This window comes from Ostrinia furnacalis, unplaced genomic scaffold, assembly GCF_004193835.3.
Source record: "Ostrinia furnacalis isolate ACB-3 unplaced genomic scaffold, ASM419383v2 OfSCF7525, whole genome shotgun sequence".
Lineage (NCBI taxonomy): Eukaryota > Metazoa > Arthropoda > Insecta > Lepidoptera > Crambidae > Ostrinia > Ostrinia furnacalis.
In genome coordinates, this window is record NW_021137764.1 from 34,349 (window position 1) to 54,084 (window position 19,736).

Here is a 19,736-nt window from a genome sequence, read left to right on the forward strand (position 1 = left end):
ATGTCAAAAATAGCATATCTCCATACATGTAAAGGAACACGCCCAAATTGACAAAGAAACACAGACCAAAAATCTTATGAAATCTTGGTGACAAAACTCCCCAGCGGTCATCTACTACCAAAAATTTCTGGGAACTTTTGTCACCACCGGTATTCGAGCGGGTATATACCATTGTCTAGTACCCATAGCTTTACTAAGTTTGGGCACAGATATAATACTAGTAGTTAGACCTATTTTGTAAATAAGTATGATTACATTATCTTTCAGGTAATATTGAGGTCAAATGGGGATAACAAATAGCTTTAGACGCGTTGTAAATGAGTCTGTCTCCACATCGCATATATAATATGCACTGACACAGTTCAGACAGCGTGAAAACAAATCAGTATTAAAATATTCGATGGCCATACGTTGACATAACTTAAGCTGGGTGACACCATCTTACTTTAACTTTGACAAACGACAAAAATCTGTCAAACTCCATACAAAAAGCACCGGTTATCGTCATATTTACCGTTAAAGTTAGGTGGTGCAACTCAGCCTTACTGTTCTAACAACACCAGTTAAAAACTTGTTTTTGCCTTAGCCTACACGTGCCTACACTTACACGGGTTTTCATAAAAAACAATTTTGAATTCAATTCAATCCTTAATCTAATAATTTTAGTAAACAAATTAATCCTTTCCCCGTTTTCATCTATCATCTATAGTCTTTACTAATTAAAGAGGTAAAGTTTGTGTTTGTATATTTGTTAAATTGTAAGGGGTAATCTCGGGATCTACTGAACCGATTTTAAAAATTCTTTCACCAATAAGAAGCCACATTATTTCTGAGTGTCATAGGTTATTTAGAAAACCGAAAAATTAAACGCGGGCGAAGCCGCGGCCGGAAAGCTAGTAAATTATAAATTGCTTTTATTTTATACGTACCTACTTATTTAATCTGAAAATCATAGTTTAGTAAAAAAATTAATCTTTTCTCCTTTCGAGAAAAACAGAAGCATTAAACTTCTCAGTGTTTATCAAATCAAATCTTTATTTGCGAAATAATTTTGTTACCTATTGATAAATTGATATAAGATAGTGTTTTTGTATTTCACTCATAGTTAATATTTTCTTTGCAGGAAATATACACAAACCCGACGTTTGTACAAGACAATTGCGACACATTCGACGTGGTTCCCGGGAAACTTGGTGAGTTTTCCACACGTGTAGTTATCACGATTTCATTGGAAACATCTTTTCTCCACTAAACAGGATACTACATTGTGTACAAGTATAGCAACATAATGGCGCAGTTACACTATGCTGGAAATTGATCGAGACATTGTGTAAACACACACTTCAGTTAGTTTCGCTGCGCGTCGCCCATACTACGGCGTGCGTGCTCGCGCTTCTGCTCGGTCAAATTCCCGCATAGTGTACCTGCGTCATTAGTCATAACACAAATATTTGTAGCGGTTTATTGTCTGAGCACAAGGAATCAGTGTAAAATACACTAATTAAATATTAAGTGTGTCAAGCATTGGCGCGAATGTATGTTTTAATTTCATACTATTTATGTATCTTACATTTAATTATTGTGTTTCTACAAATGCATTGCGATTGTAATTATTATTTTGCTGAATAAATTTCTTAATAAAGTGGATTTATACAGTAATTAGTTAAGAATTTCATGTATGATGGCAGATGCTTTCGCATAAAATATCTTGACCATTGATTGGCTCTACAAAGTAACGCAATTTAGTGACTGTCTCTATCCATAAAAAAAATTAATTAGCGCGGAATTTTTTGTATGATCGAATTATTATTAATATTCTTTATTCATGTTTCTTTCTTAGTTTTAAATATTTTTCTTACAATGTAAATTACAAAAAAAAAGTAAAAATACATTATAAAAAATAACTTAAAACTAGATTATCCGCCGGCAGCGGAGCAGGGCTCAAGCTGAGCTGACACAGGCTGAGGAACCTCCGGACAATGCGTGCCGTGCTGAGGATCACCGCCTTTTGCATCTGACCCTTGAGCCAACCATTATTAATATAATTATTAAAGCTTTTTAATTTTCTCTGAATGCCTTTTACGCTCTAGCTAAAAGTTTTATGAAACAGCATTCAAAATTCGACTCAAACTGAAGCTTATCCAATCATTACTAAACATTAAAAACTTGAGACAGAAGCGAACTAAGCGCCTGCGCATGACATTTTATAATACGAACCTAGATACCTACTTATTACCTACATACTTTGAATATTGGCTTAAGTAATTAATGTATTAAAACTTACAACAAATAGGTAGGTATAATGGTTTCATTAATAAGGACGCAAGTGCATCCCTCAGAATCAGTAACATCCTTCTAGTGATTAGTTCCCAGGTCGACCGCAGACCTCGCACTTCATCATTGGTAATAACAGCATAGCCTTCATATAGGGTGTGCACGAACACAAACGCCCGTATTCACAAACATTACTATGAGGTCTCCTACACACGAACCAATCCAAGAGCTCTATTCAACGCTGTGCGTTCGATTTGCTATTTCATTTAAGCAAGCATAGTTTGTGAATAAGAGAGCCTCCTGAAACTATGTAATGTATGTATAACGAGTCTATAGCCTATTTTCATTTTCAGTATGAACATCTAGACTCGATTGATAAAGGCTTTGGTCTCCTATAAAAGCAGTAGACCGCGTACACAGCGTCACGCCGTAGGCCTCGTCACAATTCTGACTAAGTACCTATACAAAATGTAGTGTTGTGTGGTCTCTTTCGGACTTCGACGTTAGCGTACGTTATGGCGTCTATAAAAACATTTGACGCTGACGTCGTACACCGCTATAGCGTTTTATAGGAGACCGTAGCCATAGCTTCGAAGATGATGCAACTTGATGGTAGAAGTCCAGATCGAATGGAAATGATGATGTTATTTATCTGATTTAGTAGTTTTTTTATGCTTAACAAACAAGGCAGGTATTTGACCGCAATCGGAGTGTATTATATGCACTCTCGCCTTAAAAAGGCCCGAGTGTTTGGGAAAGACAGACCTGTTCCATAGACACCCTGTATGTTATTATTACCTTGTGGTTTGTGTTTGTCGTAGCCAGTTCCTCATCTCTCAAACCATAAAGGTAGATAGATAGATAGATCCTGAGATTGGCTGTTAAGATGCAATTTCGAATTCAACCACAGACCACATACGTGGAACCACTTCCAATCATAGCAATGTTGCCTTCCACTATTGTAGCGTGGGCTGATAACTAACCGCCTATAGTGAGCTTGGTATAAACCCAGTAGAGCGAAAATGTCCCTCAATAGTTGAACCGTTGGAAATGACATGTGATTAGGACAACAACACCCCGTATAACTGAGGCATCTACAGAGCCTGTATGTATGAAATAGACGTAAAGACGTTGATGTCTGACACCTACTACGTTAAATGACGTTGCAGAATATAACTATCATTTAATATCCATTTGCATCATGCGAAATGCTAATGTTGTGCCTAAGTATTGCTCGACAATACGTACGATTCAAGACGCGAGGTACCAAACCAAAGAAACTTGACTGGTGGTATACCACTGGTACCACGTGTCTGGTTCACATAGAGGCTTGGTTCCAGGAGACAAATGGCTGGTGTCCTGTCTCGGGGTCCTGTACCTCAGCAAGGGGCTGTTTTACAGAGTGGTTCCAGCTGACCAGCGGATGGACACACCTTATGCAGGAGTCTTCAGGTGAGAACTGAGCCTTAATAAATAGGCAAAATATACCTAGGGCTTCGTATCATCATTACATCATAATTTCAGCCATGGGACGTCGACTGCTGAAAATAGGTCTCCCCCAATGATTTTCGTTAGCGACCTGTTGTGGGCTGCGCCTTCCTGCTACCTGTATGACGTCGTCGATCCACCTTGAGGGTGGACGTCCTACGCTGCGTTTTCCGGTACGTGACCTCCAGTCCAGAATCTTGCTGCCCCATCGGCCGTCAGTTCTGCGCACTCTGTGCCCTGCCCAATGCCTTTTCAGCTTGCTAATCCTACTAAAATTAACTACAGTACTAAGGGGGCGTCCATAAATTACGTGAGACTTTTAGGGGGGGGAGGGGGTCAACGAAAACCTCACTAAATCTCACGATAGGCCTCCTACCACTTTTGTGCTCACCAGTTGGTCCCACTGTCTTTGCTACTAGCAAGTGACAGGACCTTACTCTACAGTGGCGCTAACTAGTGAGCGCTAAAACGATAGCCCTCATTGCATGTCTTACTAAACGACGGTTAGCAAGCTACGGAACCCTGCACTGCGCGTGGCACGACACTGGGTTACTGATTTTTTCATATAAATCTAATAGACTCGAAGCATAGACGTTGCAAAATAGGCATTTTATTAAATATCACGTGAGATTAGGGGGGTGGGGGAGGGGGTCAGGCAAAATCTCACCAAATCTCACCAAGGGGGGCGGGGGGGTTGAAAAATGGCCAAAATTGTCTCACGTAATTTATGGACGCCCCCTAAGCTTTGAAACATCATAGAAACGGAACTTGATACCCAGGAGGTACGCGAATCAGACATAATACCCCTTTTCTTGGCAAAATTAAACTTATTAGGGGCCGTCCATTAATCACGTGATCTTTTTTTAAGCATTTTTAACCTCCCTACCAGTGTTGAGAAGTTGTTCTGATCGTATTACGGACTATTGCAGGTTCAGACTATGGTGGTGCGGACAATGGCTTGAAGTATTGGTGGACGACCGGCTCCCCACAGTCAACGGAAAGCTGGCCTTTCTGCAGACCAGCCACACGGGTCAACTGTGGCCTGCCCTGCTAGAAAAGGCGTATGCCAAGTAAGTCTGTTTCATAGAGATATAGAGAGATGCCAACCAGGGATGATATCGATATCCTTAACCGTAACCAAAACTTTCGGATATCCGAAATAAAAAAATATGCGTAACCGTAACCGAAACGGTATAATATTATTCCTATATCCGTAACCCAGTCTGCCAATAGAGAGAGATGGAGGGAGATCGTGCGGAGAGTTGTATCCGCCTCTACAACCGATGTAAACAACGCCTCAACGTGACCACGACCGCTCTGCCAAGAGCGTAACGACTAAGAAGAATATCCGTAACCGTATTCTTAACCGAAACTACATATCCATAACATCCCTAGCCAACTAATGCGCTGAGTTCGTAACTCAGTGTCGCATTAGAAATTCACACACAAAGTAATCAAAATATTATTATGTGCTCACTATCTTCTGCGGTATCAGTACTCAACATTCAAATAATCTTTAGTACTACTGGTAGTACGTACTACGCAAGCAATGTAAACTGTTACATTATGACGTCGCTGCTGTCATCATTGCTGTCACGAGCACTGTGTTTTGTTTTTGGGCATATTGCTGCGACACCGGCCGCCTTGTTACATCTCCCTTTAGTTTCTGTGATCTGTGGTCTGTTTACTTTAATCCAACGTCATCCCAGAAAAGTAGGTCAGGCGTAAATGCTCATTTCTACTGGATCTAGCTAGGCAGTGAAAATTTACATGAAATTGCTATAAATAGAAGCGAATTGATTCTCAAATCAATAGAGTTGGCAGTATTATGTGTTAGTAATAAGTTGCCCTATTGTTTAATACATGAACATTACGTTATAAATAGATGTTACGGTAAATGTGATAAATGTGAAAATTATGAATAATCGCCGGTTATTATGAATAACATAATATATTATATTTTTTTTTTGATTTTTTTTTTGAACTTCCAATAAATAATAGATAAATGTAATAAATTGTCGGCCGTTTGGTGTAGTGGTTCAGAACGGACTACTATGCCGAGAGGTCCCCGGGTTCGATTCCCGGCCGGGCAGAAATTGAAATGATGGATTTTTTATTTCTGTGACGGGTCTGGGTGTCTTCTATGTATAATATGTATGTATTTACAAAAAAAAGTATTTAAGTATGTAATACACACAATTAAGTCATGAACTTACCACTATATTGAGATGTGTTTAAGTAAGCGCCATGCAAGTAAAGGGCCTCACGCCATTGTTTATATCCCTCGTCTAGTACCCATAGTACTTACAAGCTTTGCTTAGTTTGGGACTAGAGGCGCAGTGTAGACCGTCCTGAAGAAGTAGGTCCTAGGTAAAAATTTTACTGGGGTATAAAAGAGCTTCCTAAAATCCTGCAAAAAATTACATAAAAGTAAACCTACGATATAGGATTTCTTTTGCTAAACTAAGTTCTCAATATGGCTTGAAATTCAATGATACTAATCATTGAGTCAGGAAATCTAGGTCGTGGTCTGGCCGCATAGAGATAGATACTCAATAATGGAAATAGTTCAGTTTATTTATAGCCTTGTCCGGCGCCTTCTTATTTTAGACTTACGTACGTATGACGTACTTAACTTAGACCTTTAGATTTGGATTTCGTTCGGTCGTTCATTTCAGCCGAAAGACGTCCACTGCTGGACAAAGGCCTCCCCTAAGGATTTCCACAAAGATCGGTCCTGCGCCGCTCGCATCCAGGCACCTCCCGCGACCTTCACCAGATCGTCGATCTACCTAGTGTGAGGCCTGCCCACGCCATGTCTTCCGGCCCGTGGTCGCCACTCAAGAACTTTCCTGCCCCGGCAGTCATCTTCAGCTCTACGAGCTATGTGCCCCGCCCACTGCCACTTGATTTTAGCGATTCTGCGGGCTATGTCAGTCACTCTGGTACTCCTACGGATCTCCTCATTTCTCATTCGATCACGCAGGGAAACTCCGAGTATAGCACGCTCCATCGCCCTTTGGGTGACCTTGAGCCTTCTTATGAGGCCTATAGTAAGCGACCACGTCTCAGCTCCGTATACCATCACTGGCAACACACACTGGTCAAAGACTTTTGTCTTGAGACACTGCGGTATTTTGGACTTGAGAATATCGCGAAGCTTCCCGAACGCTGCCCAGCCGAGTTGGATTTGACGATTGACCTCTTTCTCTAAGTTGGATCTACCCAACTGGACTGTTTGTCTAAGATTTGGATTTATTTTACTGTAAATTTACAGTCCAAATGGTGTATTCATTATATTTACTAGAAAACCTGTTGCGAGTTCTAAATAGAGTTGCTTGAGTGCACTCTTATTCGCACTCGATTGGAATCGAATAGTGGACAACTACCTTAACTTTAGTATTCGCTTCACTGAGCAATTGGGATCTCTACAATACAATTTCATCGGAAAATAATAAGATAGAATCGATGTTTGCCAGCAACTAGTGCTACCAGTTGATATGATAGTTAAAAAATCTTAACGAAAATCCTGGTCCTGAAAAAACTTACGAACGCGAATACATTCTTCACCATGCGATTTACGAGTAAGATGTAGTAATTAAGAAAATATGTTCAGTTTTATTAAAATAAAACTTGTTTAAAATAACTGACAAAATAACCCTTTAAATTCCAAGTCCGACTAGAATCATGATGAGGGAAAAAATGTCTAAGGCTGGGTTGGTTATAAATAAAAAAACCGGCCAAGTGCGAGTCGGGCTCGCGCACAAAGGGTTCCGTAGCAGCAAATATAATAAACTTATTATGTCAATTTAATCAACCTATCTCAAAAACTATAAGAGATACTTTGATCAAACCAAAAATCGTTGAAAGAGTTAATTAGCATGCATCACCTCTATTTTTTTTAGAATTTTATACCCCGTAGTTATAAAAATAGAGGGGGGGGGACATACTTTTTACGACTTTGAGAGCTGATATCTCAAAAACCGTTCACTTTAAGAAAAATGTTTTTTAGAAAACTTTATATCATTTTAAAAGACCTTTCCATTGATACCCCACACGGGTATGTACATCGAAAAAAAATTTTCATCCCTCAGTTACATGTATGGGGGGCCCCACCCCCAATTCTTTTTTTTACTATTTAGTGTCATAATTTTGTAGCGGTTCATACAACACATATTCCCATCAAATTTCATCACTGTAGTACTTATAGTTTCCGAGTAAATCGGCTGTGACAGACGGACAGACGGACAGACGGACAGACGGACAGACGGACAGACGGACAGACGGACAGACGGACAGACGGACATGACGAAACTATAAGGGTTCCGTTTTTGCCATTTTGGCTACGGAACCCTAAAAATAGGTGGTGCAACTCAGCCTTAGGCTTAGACTTAGCCTTAGGCTGAGTTGCACCACCTGACTTTGACCGTAACTATAACGATAACCGATGTATTTTGTATGGATTTTGACAGATTTTTGACGTTTGTTTAAGTCAAAGTTAAAGTAAGATGGTGCAACCCGGCCTTAGGCGCCTATCTTTAACCGTTGCTAGTTGCTATAACGATAATCGGTGCTTTTTGTTTGGAGTTTGACAGACTTTTTACGTTTGTCAAAGTTAAAGTAAGATGGTGCAACTCAGCCGTAGACCTACGACCTAGGTATCTAACAGGACATAATCTTGACATATGGTAACCCTACAAACACCCCTTAGCAACAAGTAGGACTTAAGTTTTTTCTTAATTATGGTGCTAACTCATCTGGACTGCTCGCTTGTAACCTGAATTTGAGCGTTAATCGCAGTCGCTCCTAACTGAATAAGTAGAGAATGTTTCATTTTATGTGAAATGTTGCAACAATATTCGCAATGAAAATCCGAGAATCGATAGGATAGGAGGCTGAGTAGGGGGATGGGGGGGGCACCCACACTGTGCAGCCTCACCTTTCCGGGGGGATAAGTGCACTGTGCGTGGGAGGGTGGAGGCGTTAAAGTTTACCCTTTGCGTAGATATGTCAACGTGAAATTGTGAACTCTGTCATTTTATAATATAACGCGTTAGATTGTAAACTAACAGTGGGTTAGGTTAGGTTAGATTGTAATTTAACTATGTCAGATTATAATCTGACGGAATTCACAATTTTACGGTGACAGATACACCAGCCGTCCCGTGCAACGCCTTAAAAAAGAACGTTTTGGCAATATCGCTTCGGGCGAGACCATGCCAAGTCCATCAATCGGTAGTGGATCGAATTTGATTGCTAAAATGGAAAATAGAACTTTTTCTCGCTCAACAGCCTTATGCGATAGTACTTGGTTTCATGAAATAATTTGAATAATTGAATCTGAAAACATTTTACTGCCTATTCTTACATTTTATTACTTACCTATGTGTAACTAACTTATCATATATTTTATCTTAATATGTCAGTAATTTTAACATTTTACTGGATTTAGTTCAGTGAAGCGACATAACACTTACATTTAATAGTGATTTGTCATAATAAAACCAAACATTAAGACGCGTAAGAAATACGAATATTCGGCATCTATCGTGATTTCTTGGTACCTATCCTTAATGATTTCGCAGAACATCTCGTATCCGGTATCCTCATTTCCTTGTGACTTACCTATATTTGCTGTTACACGCGAAAGCTGTAATGTGTGTTGCCAGTTGCCACCCTTGCTTATTTTCCCGTTTTTATTCGCCTTCGTTCTCGTCAAAAAATAAGGATATATCTTGTAGTAAGTAGGTATTGTTAACTGGCTAAAATGTTTGTCAAAACGCTTTCATACCTAATTAATAGGTAATGAAGGACACGTGAGTGAGCGTAAGAGCTTTATTAGGTACTGACTTCTAAAAATAGGCTTTATCAGGATTTAATAATTTATATTGTTAATTATTTTAATAAACACTTTTAGAGAACACGTTATGTAGGTACTTGCCATAATTTAAGTATAATCCTACTGTGAGTGAAGTTATAAGTAAAATCAATCATTTTCTTTATCTGTTTTTCGATGTCCTTACAATGTAAGAAATTATTATGTCTACTATGTCATAATATATAGATATATCGAACCACTGTGTGTGCTAGGCAGATTAAAATCTGTAAATAATAATTAGTTATAAGTACGAACGGCAAAGCTGCGTAATAAAAATGAAAAAAAAAACCTATCTTACAATCCGCTCTTTCCTATGGCATGCTATGCTATAGCATAGCCCAGTATAAAACGTAACAAGTAAAACTGAAAAATGTTTTCTGTTTATTTGAACTCGACTGAAACTAAATGAAACCCTGCTTTATTTTTTTGTTCCAGTCACAGAGAGGTTTGAATGAACAAAAATTACTTTAAAACGGAAAATATGAAAAAAATCTTGTAGGCGAAGGCACTAACTCTGGTCTCTATTTTCTTATTTTTATTGGCTCCTGCTATTCGTAGAAACTATGCGCTGCAACAATTTCCTGTCCTTTTACCTTGATTTTATTTTATTTTGTTTGTTCATAAAGCATCTTACAGCTAAAGAATTTCTCTCTACTAAAATATTACGAAGAACAATCTTATTTTCTCAGTGAAAAGACAAGCTCTTTCATAATTGCTAACTGCGAATGTAAGTTTGTAGCGTTTGGCAGTTTATTAATTTTAATATTATTCAGATTGTGATTGTGATTGGGTGCAATTAGTGTCATAGCTCGAGTGAGTACTGTCATCGTATCATCAGTTGCCCAACATCCTGTTGCGTGCGCTTCATATTATTCTGTGGCTCGACTTTCACCTACGAAAAAGCACAAGTTCATAGCCATCAATAAAAGAAGAAGAAGACTTTCGCCTGGCGCGGCAAGCCAAATAAAAAGCCTAACAAAAGCTGGACAGGCCGGACAAGACAATATTTGGCCGGACAAGACCGTAAAAAGCCAAACATGTCCGGCCTAAGCCGGACGCCTGGCCACCCTAGTTGGGGGTCCAACAATGACAGTTAACTTTTCCCTGGGACAAAGTTGACCTTCACTTTTTGGGTTGTTATTGGCGGTCATGCTGTAGATCCTAGCTACACAGGAGTTGCAGCGGTGGGAATTAGTCTCATACTCGTAGTATTGTAAAATAATTATGACCAGTTTTATTTTGTACTAGCTTTCCGCCCGCGGCTTCGCCCGCGTGGAATTTTGTCTGTCACAGAAAAACAATATCGCGCGCGTATTTGTTCACCGTTTAGATCTACCCTGGACTACGACAAACATTTTAAAACCAAAATCAGCTCAATCGGCCCAGCCGTTCTCGAGTTTTAATCAGACTAACGAACATCAATTCATTTTTATTTATATAGATAGATAGATAGATTATAGCGTTAGTAACTTGATTTTTCACAGCTCAACCCTTTAATATTTTCAAGTTCTTTTTCTGAGTTTGATCGTCAAGATGTTTCTTACAGCTGTTACTACTCAGTACTCACATGTACATAATTTAAAGACTTGCAATACTTTAAAAGAAGGCGATAGATTGATATATTTTAGGCCGAACGTATATGAAGGCTAGATCGATCGATGGACGACCTCGGACGCTAAAAAGTGCGCTGTTGCCGAGTGCAGCAACTGCAGCAAGCGCGAATCAGGCCAGACATTGCTTGAAGCACATTGAAGCACATCAACATTTTTGTGGCATCATTTTAGCCCACATAATATCTTACTTCAAAAAATGAGGAGGTTCTCTGTACGTTAATTTTATATACCCGATGTACGTTATTATATTAATATACGTTATATTCAGGTATATTATTGTTGTTGTCCACTTATAAGTAATGTCCACTTTATAAGTTAATTCCACAAAACGTACGTCAGAAGGTTGGAACAGTAAAACATGTGATTTCTTTAAAGGTGTATTTGCGACTAAAATAAAACTGGCGGGCTCAGCCGCCGACACATACAAGGAACAGTATAACTATTGTTTCCTATTGTTAATTGTATTGGGCAATGATGTGGGAACGCAGGGCGCTACTCAATACTCTCTGTTCATTCATGGAGTTAATTTATTACTCTGATTAATGTGTACCTACATTCTCAATTAAACTGCATTTTATGTTTGTAACCTCAGAACTTTTCATTGGTTTTTTATAGAACGATTTTTTGTACAATATTTTTTAATAAGATAAGATAAGAAAAACTTTATTTGACACAAAAAGAAAAAATAGAACAAAGGAACTTAAAACTATACACGCATATTTTGTGTCAAAAAGGCGCTCGCTCAGCATTAATCAAGCCACGCGTGCCCCGACGCTGGTTTTCAGCGGGTGCCTCTCCAACCAACATTTAAATTAAAAAAAAAATAACACTAAACAAAACATTGACAAAGACATTTAATAGAAATAATTCTGCTAATGTCGCGGTAAGCTACGAGTAATTATTCTGTGTTACATGATCATTGTTATCTCAAAACAAAAAAATATAATTGAATTGAAAATTTGTTTTGATTGGACCACCACAATAGTCCGGAGGCGGGGACGCACCCGAGTTCCTCAGATCTCAATTCGGCCAGTCCAACCGACCCCGACAACATTGGGCCACATTGGGCTGTGGCGCCCACATTAAGGACGTAGTAGCACACTTATCAACCCGGAAAAGGATCGTAACCGTATCAACTCGAGGCAGTCAGTAGTCTTTGTATTGAGTTTGTTCCGGCGATTCTTCTCAGCACTTGCCATATTGTTTGTCTCGAAGCGCTGGTAGGGCCCAAAAGATAAGGACACATGTAAAGTGCCCTTTACTTTGACTTATGGTCCTATGTCCCCTAGATGGGACAGAGGGCGTCCACAACAGTCCTCCATCTCGTTCGGTCTTGAGCTTCTCGCTTGATCTCGCTCCAGGTTTTGCCGATCTTCTTCGCCTCGTCCGCTACAGTGCGCCGCCAAGTTTGCCTGGGTCGACCACGTTTGCGTTTTCCATGGGGATTCCAATCCAGAGCCTCAATGAAGTGCCCCTTAAGGGCTACCTTTTCTTTTTTTATTATTTACATTTTGACGTTCATAAGTGCCACTTGTGGTCTAAACTGAATAAATATTTTTGATTTTTGATTTTTTTTTTGAAACTACATACTGCAACGCACACTTATCCCCACGGTAAGTAACGTCTCGCCTCGCGGTTGACAGCGCACGAAAGGCGATACGGTGTTGATCCGTTTCCGAGTTGATAAGTCTGCTATGATCTCAAAATAACATAGCATGGGGTTGAGCCATAGGTTGAGCTTTAAGCGACTGTGTTTCGTTTAGTTTGTACGTTTTTATTTGATGACTTGTCTTTCGCTAGCTAAATTAAGCTTGTCTTCAAAATTATTTCTTGTAAAAGCATTTTAAGTGTCAAAAAAGTTTTCATCGATAAGAAGACACAGTTCAATAGGCACCACCTAAGTATCCATAGTAACCTCTCTTCTTGCCTATTTATTACCTGACTGCGCCAGAAGGATGGTTATGTTTTTGCTAACATTTTTAGCAAATATGCATTCTGATTTCTAAAATAATAACGAGATTAAATAATCCCGTTATCGAAATGCCTGACATTCAAATAAGTCAAAGATTACACCGGTCAACAAAAAAAAAATTTTTTTTTGCGCATGGATTTTACTTAGGTATTATATTCTGATTATATAAGCAAATGAAGCCACGATAGCCGAATGGTGAAGGGGTCGGACTGGCCGACTCGTGATCCGGGGAACGCGGGTTCGGTCCCCGCCGCCGCTCGACTATTGTGGTGAGCTCACTCGTGACACAAGCATATTTAGCTTAGTACGAGGGGCTAACGGGAGTATTAGTAATTTGTGTAATAACAAATTACTAATCTTTTGTTTTTAAAAAAAAAAAAAAAAAAAAAATGTATATAAAAAAGTGCGATTACAAATCGAAAATATTTGCTTTTTAAGAAGTTATAGCGATTTGAATTTTCCATCTTCATAGTAGAATGTCTCTCAAGATGCACGTCACATTCTCATTGGTATATATTTATAAATAACTAGCTGACCCGGCGAACTTCGTACCGCCTTAGCGTAGAGATTTTCTTAATATTTTTTTCCGTAAGAACCATCCTTGGACTTCCACAAACATTTAAAAAAAAGAATTATCGAAATCGGTTCAGCCGTTCACACGTGATGCCGTGACAACGCGAAACGGGTTTCATTTTTATATATATAGATAGATTATGGGGGCTTATTCGCAAGAACAAGGGGCACGCTTTCATCAAAATATAGTGGGATTTGAGAAACGACGTTACCAAGGCCAGTATACTAAAAGCATGATAGGGTTAGATTTTTATGAAAAAAATCTTCTATGGAACATGACAGGAAATTAGAACTTTTCATTTTTAATAAATATTTGGACTCTATTTTAATTTTTCTCTTGTGAGAATGAATCTTAAATGGATGTTTATTATGTTTCANTAATTAGAAAGAATGAAAGAAAGAAAGAAAAAAAATATTTGGCAACAAATTACATCATCTCTATGTTCATGTTTCATAGGCTAGGTATATGAAATTTTCATACATTCATTGATATGAATTTTTCTATTTTTTACACATAAAAGCAAATTCAGAACAATTTTTTGTTGTTATTCTTGTTTCTAGGTTATAAAGCAATAAAAATAAACTATGCATAATCCGTGCGCAAAAATACTGTAGACAGTTGTTATTTAATTGTAAAAAAACAACAACAATCCCAGTCAAAACAGTCTACGTGCGTAGGCACATAAAGATTTGTTTGATATTTGCGAGCTCTAGGCTATTTAATATCACCATAATACCTACATAAGTATAGCATTCGGTATTAGACAGGTTGGAAGAAATATTAAGAGTTAAACTGAACTGCATTTAATTGTAATTTCATTTAAAAAGAATCCGGTCATTTTAGTCACAAAATACTTACAAATACTTATGGCGCTCGTGGTTACAGTTAGAACGGTAGTAGAATAAGAGATAAATGTTTTTTGACCCAATCCCAAAATTCTAACAAATTAAAAACTCGAAAAAACCCGGGTAAAAGAAGTTACTGCTGTACTCCGGAAAGGGTCTAAAAATTCACTGCACTCTGGACAATCGTCCTGTAAAATCCAGACTTATAATCCTAACACTGCGAACTGTAGTTGAAAACAAAAATCATTTATCCTACTAATATTATAATGGCGAAAGTTTGGATGTCTGGACATCCAGACATAACATCCAGATGTTTGTTACTCTTTCACGCAAAAACTACTAAACGGATTTAGTTGAAACATTATAGTATTATTGTTTATAACCCAGATTAACATACATAGGCTATAATTTATGACGATATGTGACAAATTAATTTCAGTTATTAAATAAGACGTCTAAAAAGCGCCATCTATTGTCTTGGTTAAAATCTACAGCGCTGGACAAACTACTGTTTTTAACATTCGTAAATATTCATGCCGTGAAACGCCATCTATCAACATGATATCTAACAGGGGTTAAACGAGGTCCACGCGTACGAAGTCGCGGGCGGCCGCTAGTTTAATCTATAACTAAAAACGAAGTATTTGATCTAGTATAGTATTTTTAGAGCAAGAGCAAGTTCTAAGTAAAAATAAACTTCTTTCCAGACTACACGGGTCATACGAGGCCTTAAAGTACGGCAGCCTGCTGGACGGGCTGGCAGACCTGACCGGCGGTATCACGGAGTCAGCGGTGCCCGGCGCCGAGACCACCGACGCCGCGTCACTGGCCAACCTGCTGACCACCACCAGTGTGGTCACTGCTCACCACTTCCCTGCTGTAAGTATGAACAAAAGTCAATTTTATGTGGAAGACACCTTGCTTCTATTCCGGTAGGGCACGGGCTGTTGGGATAGAAAAGTTTTTGCATGGCGATCATGGAGTTCGCCGCGAGGCGAGGCATTTACGTTACGGTGCGGATAAGTGTGCGCTACAGAACGGAGTTTCCTACAAAGAATACTGACCGCCTCGAGATTACGATCCATTTCCGTTGATAAGTGTGCTTCGTCCTTTGTAATTTAGGCACGTCTCTAATTCGGTGGACCAACGATCTGAGCTACATTTGACAATTCAAAACGTACCTACGATAAAATCTGTATAAGAAGGCGTTTGACAGACTATAGCTAGCGTACGGTTTGAACTGTTACGTGAATACGATTGCTTTACACAATTGCACAACTGATCAAGGTGGCGAGAAACATCTGAATTAGGCAGCGCAAACGGGTAGTTGTGTGAGAAGCCTTTGTTGAGCGGTTCTATGGTTGAAACAAACGAAATAAAAATTATTCCCCTCTTTCCTCCTTTTGTCATTACATTGCCGTCGTGACAACTAAAGTCACAACCACAGATCATAAAAACTAAATGATAGATCTCTATGGTCACCACAACCCTAGCGAGAAAATGACGCGAAGCTCAATCCGGGTGAAGCTAGCTACTACTAACTAGTACTTATTATTATTCTGTGCTACTATTACCTTCGGCCGGATAATCACTTTCCATTAGGTAACAGCACGTAAAGCTTCAGCCAAACCAACGTGCAGATCGCGTCCGGAAACCGCGCGCAACGGATAAAAAGAATTAAGGCGATTAGAGTCCTCAATGACCTTGGGCGTTTGACCTTCACGCCGCGAGCAACACCCGCGTACCCCGCACCAAAAACTCCGATTTGACACCGATCAAAAATACACGGGCATAGGTAGATACAGAATAGAAGCTCTTTCTTCATATATTACTGCCTATTATTTTAAACTTAAATTGATGAACCTTGATGTCGGTGTCATTTAACTCAGGCGTAAAGGTATTTAATAAAAATAACAAAATCCATGAACATTTTGTACGGGATAAAATTTTATTTTATTTTTCGTAAATTTTCTAATGCTTTTGTCGGTTCAGTCGTTCTCGAAATTTGAACAAACCCGACTTTATTACAAGCTTTTATTTAGCTTGCAATTTATGATGTATGTAGGTAATTACATAAAAATTGAAAAATTGGTAAATCCAATAAGTTACGGACTCTGTTGTGCTCCGAGTCCCAAAAAATTTGGATACTGATAACAAAATCACCCTGTATAAAAACAACATTGCATCACAATCACGGCATTACATAAATAACATTACCGTGACCTTGTTAACTAAGTAATGAAGTTTTGGGGGGACATCTAAAATTATAAACATCAGTCACCCGACAACCGAGTAAACCCAAGAGAAGGGGGATGAGGCAGACGAAATAATTGATTTTTTACCTTTCCGATGTGCGGCGTACGGGAGTAAAAGATCTGTCACTATTACCTGTGCTATTACCCTGATAGTTTTGTCAAATAGTTATCATGATTAAAATTTATATCGTCATACATTTTTTACACACACATTTTGTAACGACGTAGTATACGGAAAGGAGGGACCCGTAAGAAGTGGGTAAACAATAATTAAAATTCTTAAACAACAATGTGATAGTCAAACCAATTAGGTAAGAGTTCATTCCCATCTCTCGTTCCCACCGCTGGAACGCCTGCAACTCATGTGTAAGCTACAGCTTGACCGCCAATAAAAACCCAACCGGTGAAAGTCAATTACATTCAACCAATTACCTACCTTTAATTATTAAATTTAGGTACCTACTTACCTACGTATAAGTCTTTAAACTTAGGTCGGCCGTTTGGTTAGTGGTTCGAAACGGACTACTAGTCCGGAGGTTGCGGGTTCGATTCCCGCACAGTACAAACATTTGTGTGCATGAACATATTTGTTTGTATTGGACTGGGTGTTTTCTATGTATGTATGTATTTACAAAAAAAAGTATTTAAATATGTTTATATCCGTTGTCTAATACCCATACTTAGTACAAAGCTTTGCTTAGTTTGGGACTAGAAGCGCAGTGTAAAATGTCCAAGGATATTTATTTATTTATTTAACTTACTGATTTCCTACTCGTATAACCAATTTGCTTACTTAACCTATTATAAAGTTCGTACAAGTACTTATATTAAAAATGTTGAAAAATAGTTAAAAATTGTACCTATTATTACCTCAGATCATAGAAGGGTCTCTTTCTAGGTCTCTTTCTATGATCTGAGATTATTACATTTCAACTAAAACCGTAGTCAGCCTGTACTTATATAGCAATGGCGACATACACATAATCTGGGGATGCTAACATAAAGTTAACACTCACGTAGGGGAGATTTTGAAGGGTGCTCCCGTGCTCCCCTCGAATGGGAGCCACGGTCATGGTCAAGGAGAGTCAAGGACACTCTCCTGATGATGTTTTATAACAACAGAAATATAATATTAAGATGCATTTTCAAATTGAAAATGGCTCTATTTGATACTTTATCTTACGTACTAGAAAGCGCAGCGTAGAACGTCCAACCACAAGGTGGATCGATGACCTCATAAAGGGAGCAAGAAGGCGCTGGATGAAAATCATTGGGGGGCCTATGTTCAGCTGTGGACGTCCTATTGCTGGAATGATGATGATGATGATGATGATGATGATGATACCTTACCTTATTATCACATAGCCGTACAGTAGGTACACGTACCTACGTAGCAAAGGAAGGATAATCTTGCTCATTAGCGCTGCAAAGAAATATAAGATTACATCGTATTTGCTCCACAACACAGTATTTGAGCCAAATGGAAAATGCATTTTTTTGGAATCGCAAGCTCAAAGAAGCCAGATTACGTGGAAATTGTTGACGCAAAGGAACGGCGCAGACGTCCTACTTTTGGCATAGGTGGTAAAGAAAAAGCACGTTATTACGATTTAGTCGGAGAAAAGGGTAATTTTTGCCAAATGCCACCTCTTTCCTGACTCTACTTTTCACAACTTCCTCAAATTTTCTTCATTTTGAAAAGTGAGTCAAGACACCCGACACAATTAAATTAATTGCGCTGTATAACGCAGTATTACAGCCAATTTAGTGCAGCCTGTGATTGGTTGGAATACAATAAGAATACAATACAAAATAAAAAATACTAAAATAAGCAAGTCTACTAAAGCTCTACTTAAGAAAACAATTAACTTCAATTAATGTGAAACTAAATTATAATATGTTTCCGTTATTTTCAGGTAATAGAAGAGAAAATAAAAGGGCTAGAGCTGGAAATGAACTACAGAATATACAACATTGAAAAGGTAAGGTATTTGCTTTCGAGTTTGAAATTTTTTAATACTTTTGGTACTACAAAACTTCATCACGCGCCCGATATTTTACAAGGCTCATTTACACTGCACGAAATTAGCCGAGTCAAGTCAAAAAAACAGTGGAGTGGGAATGAAAGATTTTTTAGATATCCGAGAAAGGCATGCTGCTGGAATAAATTAACAAATATTTCAGGTCTTACGCAGTTGTGAAAGGTGCTATTTTGCAACGAATTATAATCTCATGTGCTATGAACTGATCATAAGGCTTTTAAAAGAAAAACAAACACTATCCCGATAGATCCTGTCCATTCTATTTAGCGGCTAATGGGCGCCCACTCGTTATTAATCCTGACTAGTGTTGAAAAAATGACTAAAGCGGCTGAATTTGACTGACCGTCATTTACGGTTAAATTGGTCAAAAACGTCAAAAACAAGTCATAAACTGTCAAAAACGGTCAGTTTCGGTCAATTTGAGATCAGTAATAGTTTAGTACTTTTTAAGTTTTTTCTTAGATTTTGTGATTTATAAAAGTCTACATCTTAATTGAAATACAAGTGGTTTGTAATGATTCATTATAGTTAAACATTTTACAGTGAGTCTACAACTTCTAAATTGAAACAATAAATGTTTTGTAATTATTATTTATTGTGCTCTCTTTCTTTTCCTACGGAATTGCTCCGCACCCCGCTCACGTGCATTAATAGGTGAAAGGCAATGTCGCATCGCCGCGCACGTCAACTTTGATGACGTCTTATTCTCTCTTAATTTATTACAAAATTACGTTCCTTCATTTAATTACATATTAAATTGGGTACCTAAATAAATAAATTATTCGGTGGTAGTAC

The 19,736-nt window shown here is 38.4% G+C and overlaps 1 protein-coding gene across 1 annotated transcript; it reads left to right on the forward strand.

Annotated features, from left to right (window-relative positions):
• The first annotated feature begins 283 nt into the window (after nt 1–283).
• On the forward strand, nt 284–19,319 carry LOC114364989 (calpain-C-like). The gene is made up of 6 exons (XM_028321373.1): nt 284–313; nt 1,124–1,193; nt 3,615–3,726; nt 4,692–4,832; nt 15,352–15,523; nt 18,816–19,319. The coding sequence occupies exons 1-6, from the start codon at nt 284–286 to the stop codon at nt 19,098–19,100; spliced, it is 810 nt and encodes a 269-aa protein (XP_028177174.1). The 3' UTR covers nt 19,101–19,319.
• Nucleotides 19,320–19,736: the final 417 nt, after the last annotated feature.

Bases quoted from the DNA above. Each gene is read 5' to 3' on its own strand.
- LOC114364989 (XM_028321373.1), top strand. From the start codon at position 284: ATGGGGATAACAAATAGCTTTAGACGCGTT. The intron at 314-1,123 runs GTAAATGAGTCT...TTTTCTTTGCAG, and splicing joins CAAATAGCTTTAGACGCGTT to GAAATATACACAAACCCGAC. The intron at 15,524-18,815 runs GTAAGTATGAAC...CGTTATTTTCAG, and splicing joins CTGCTCACCACTTCCCTGCT to GTAATAGAAGAGAAAATAAA.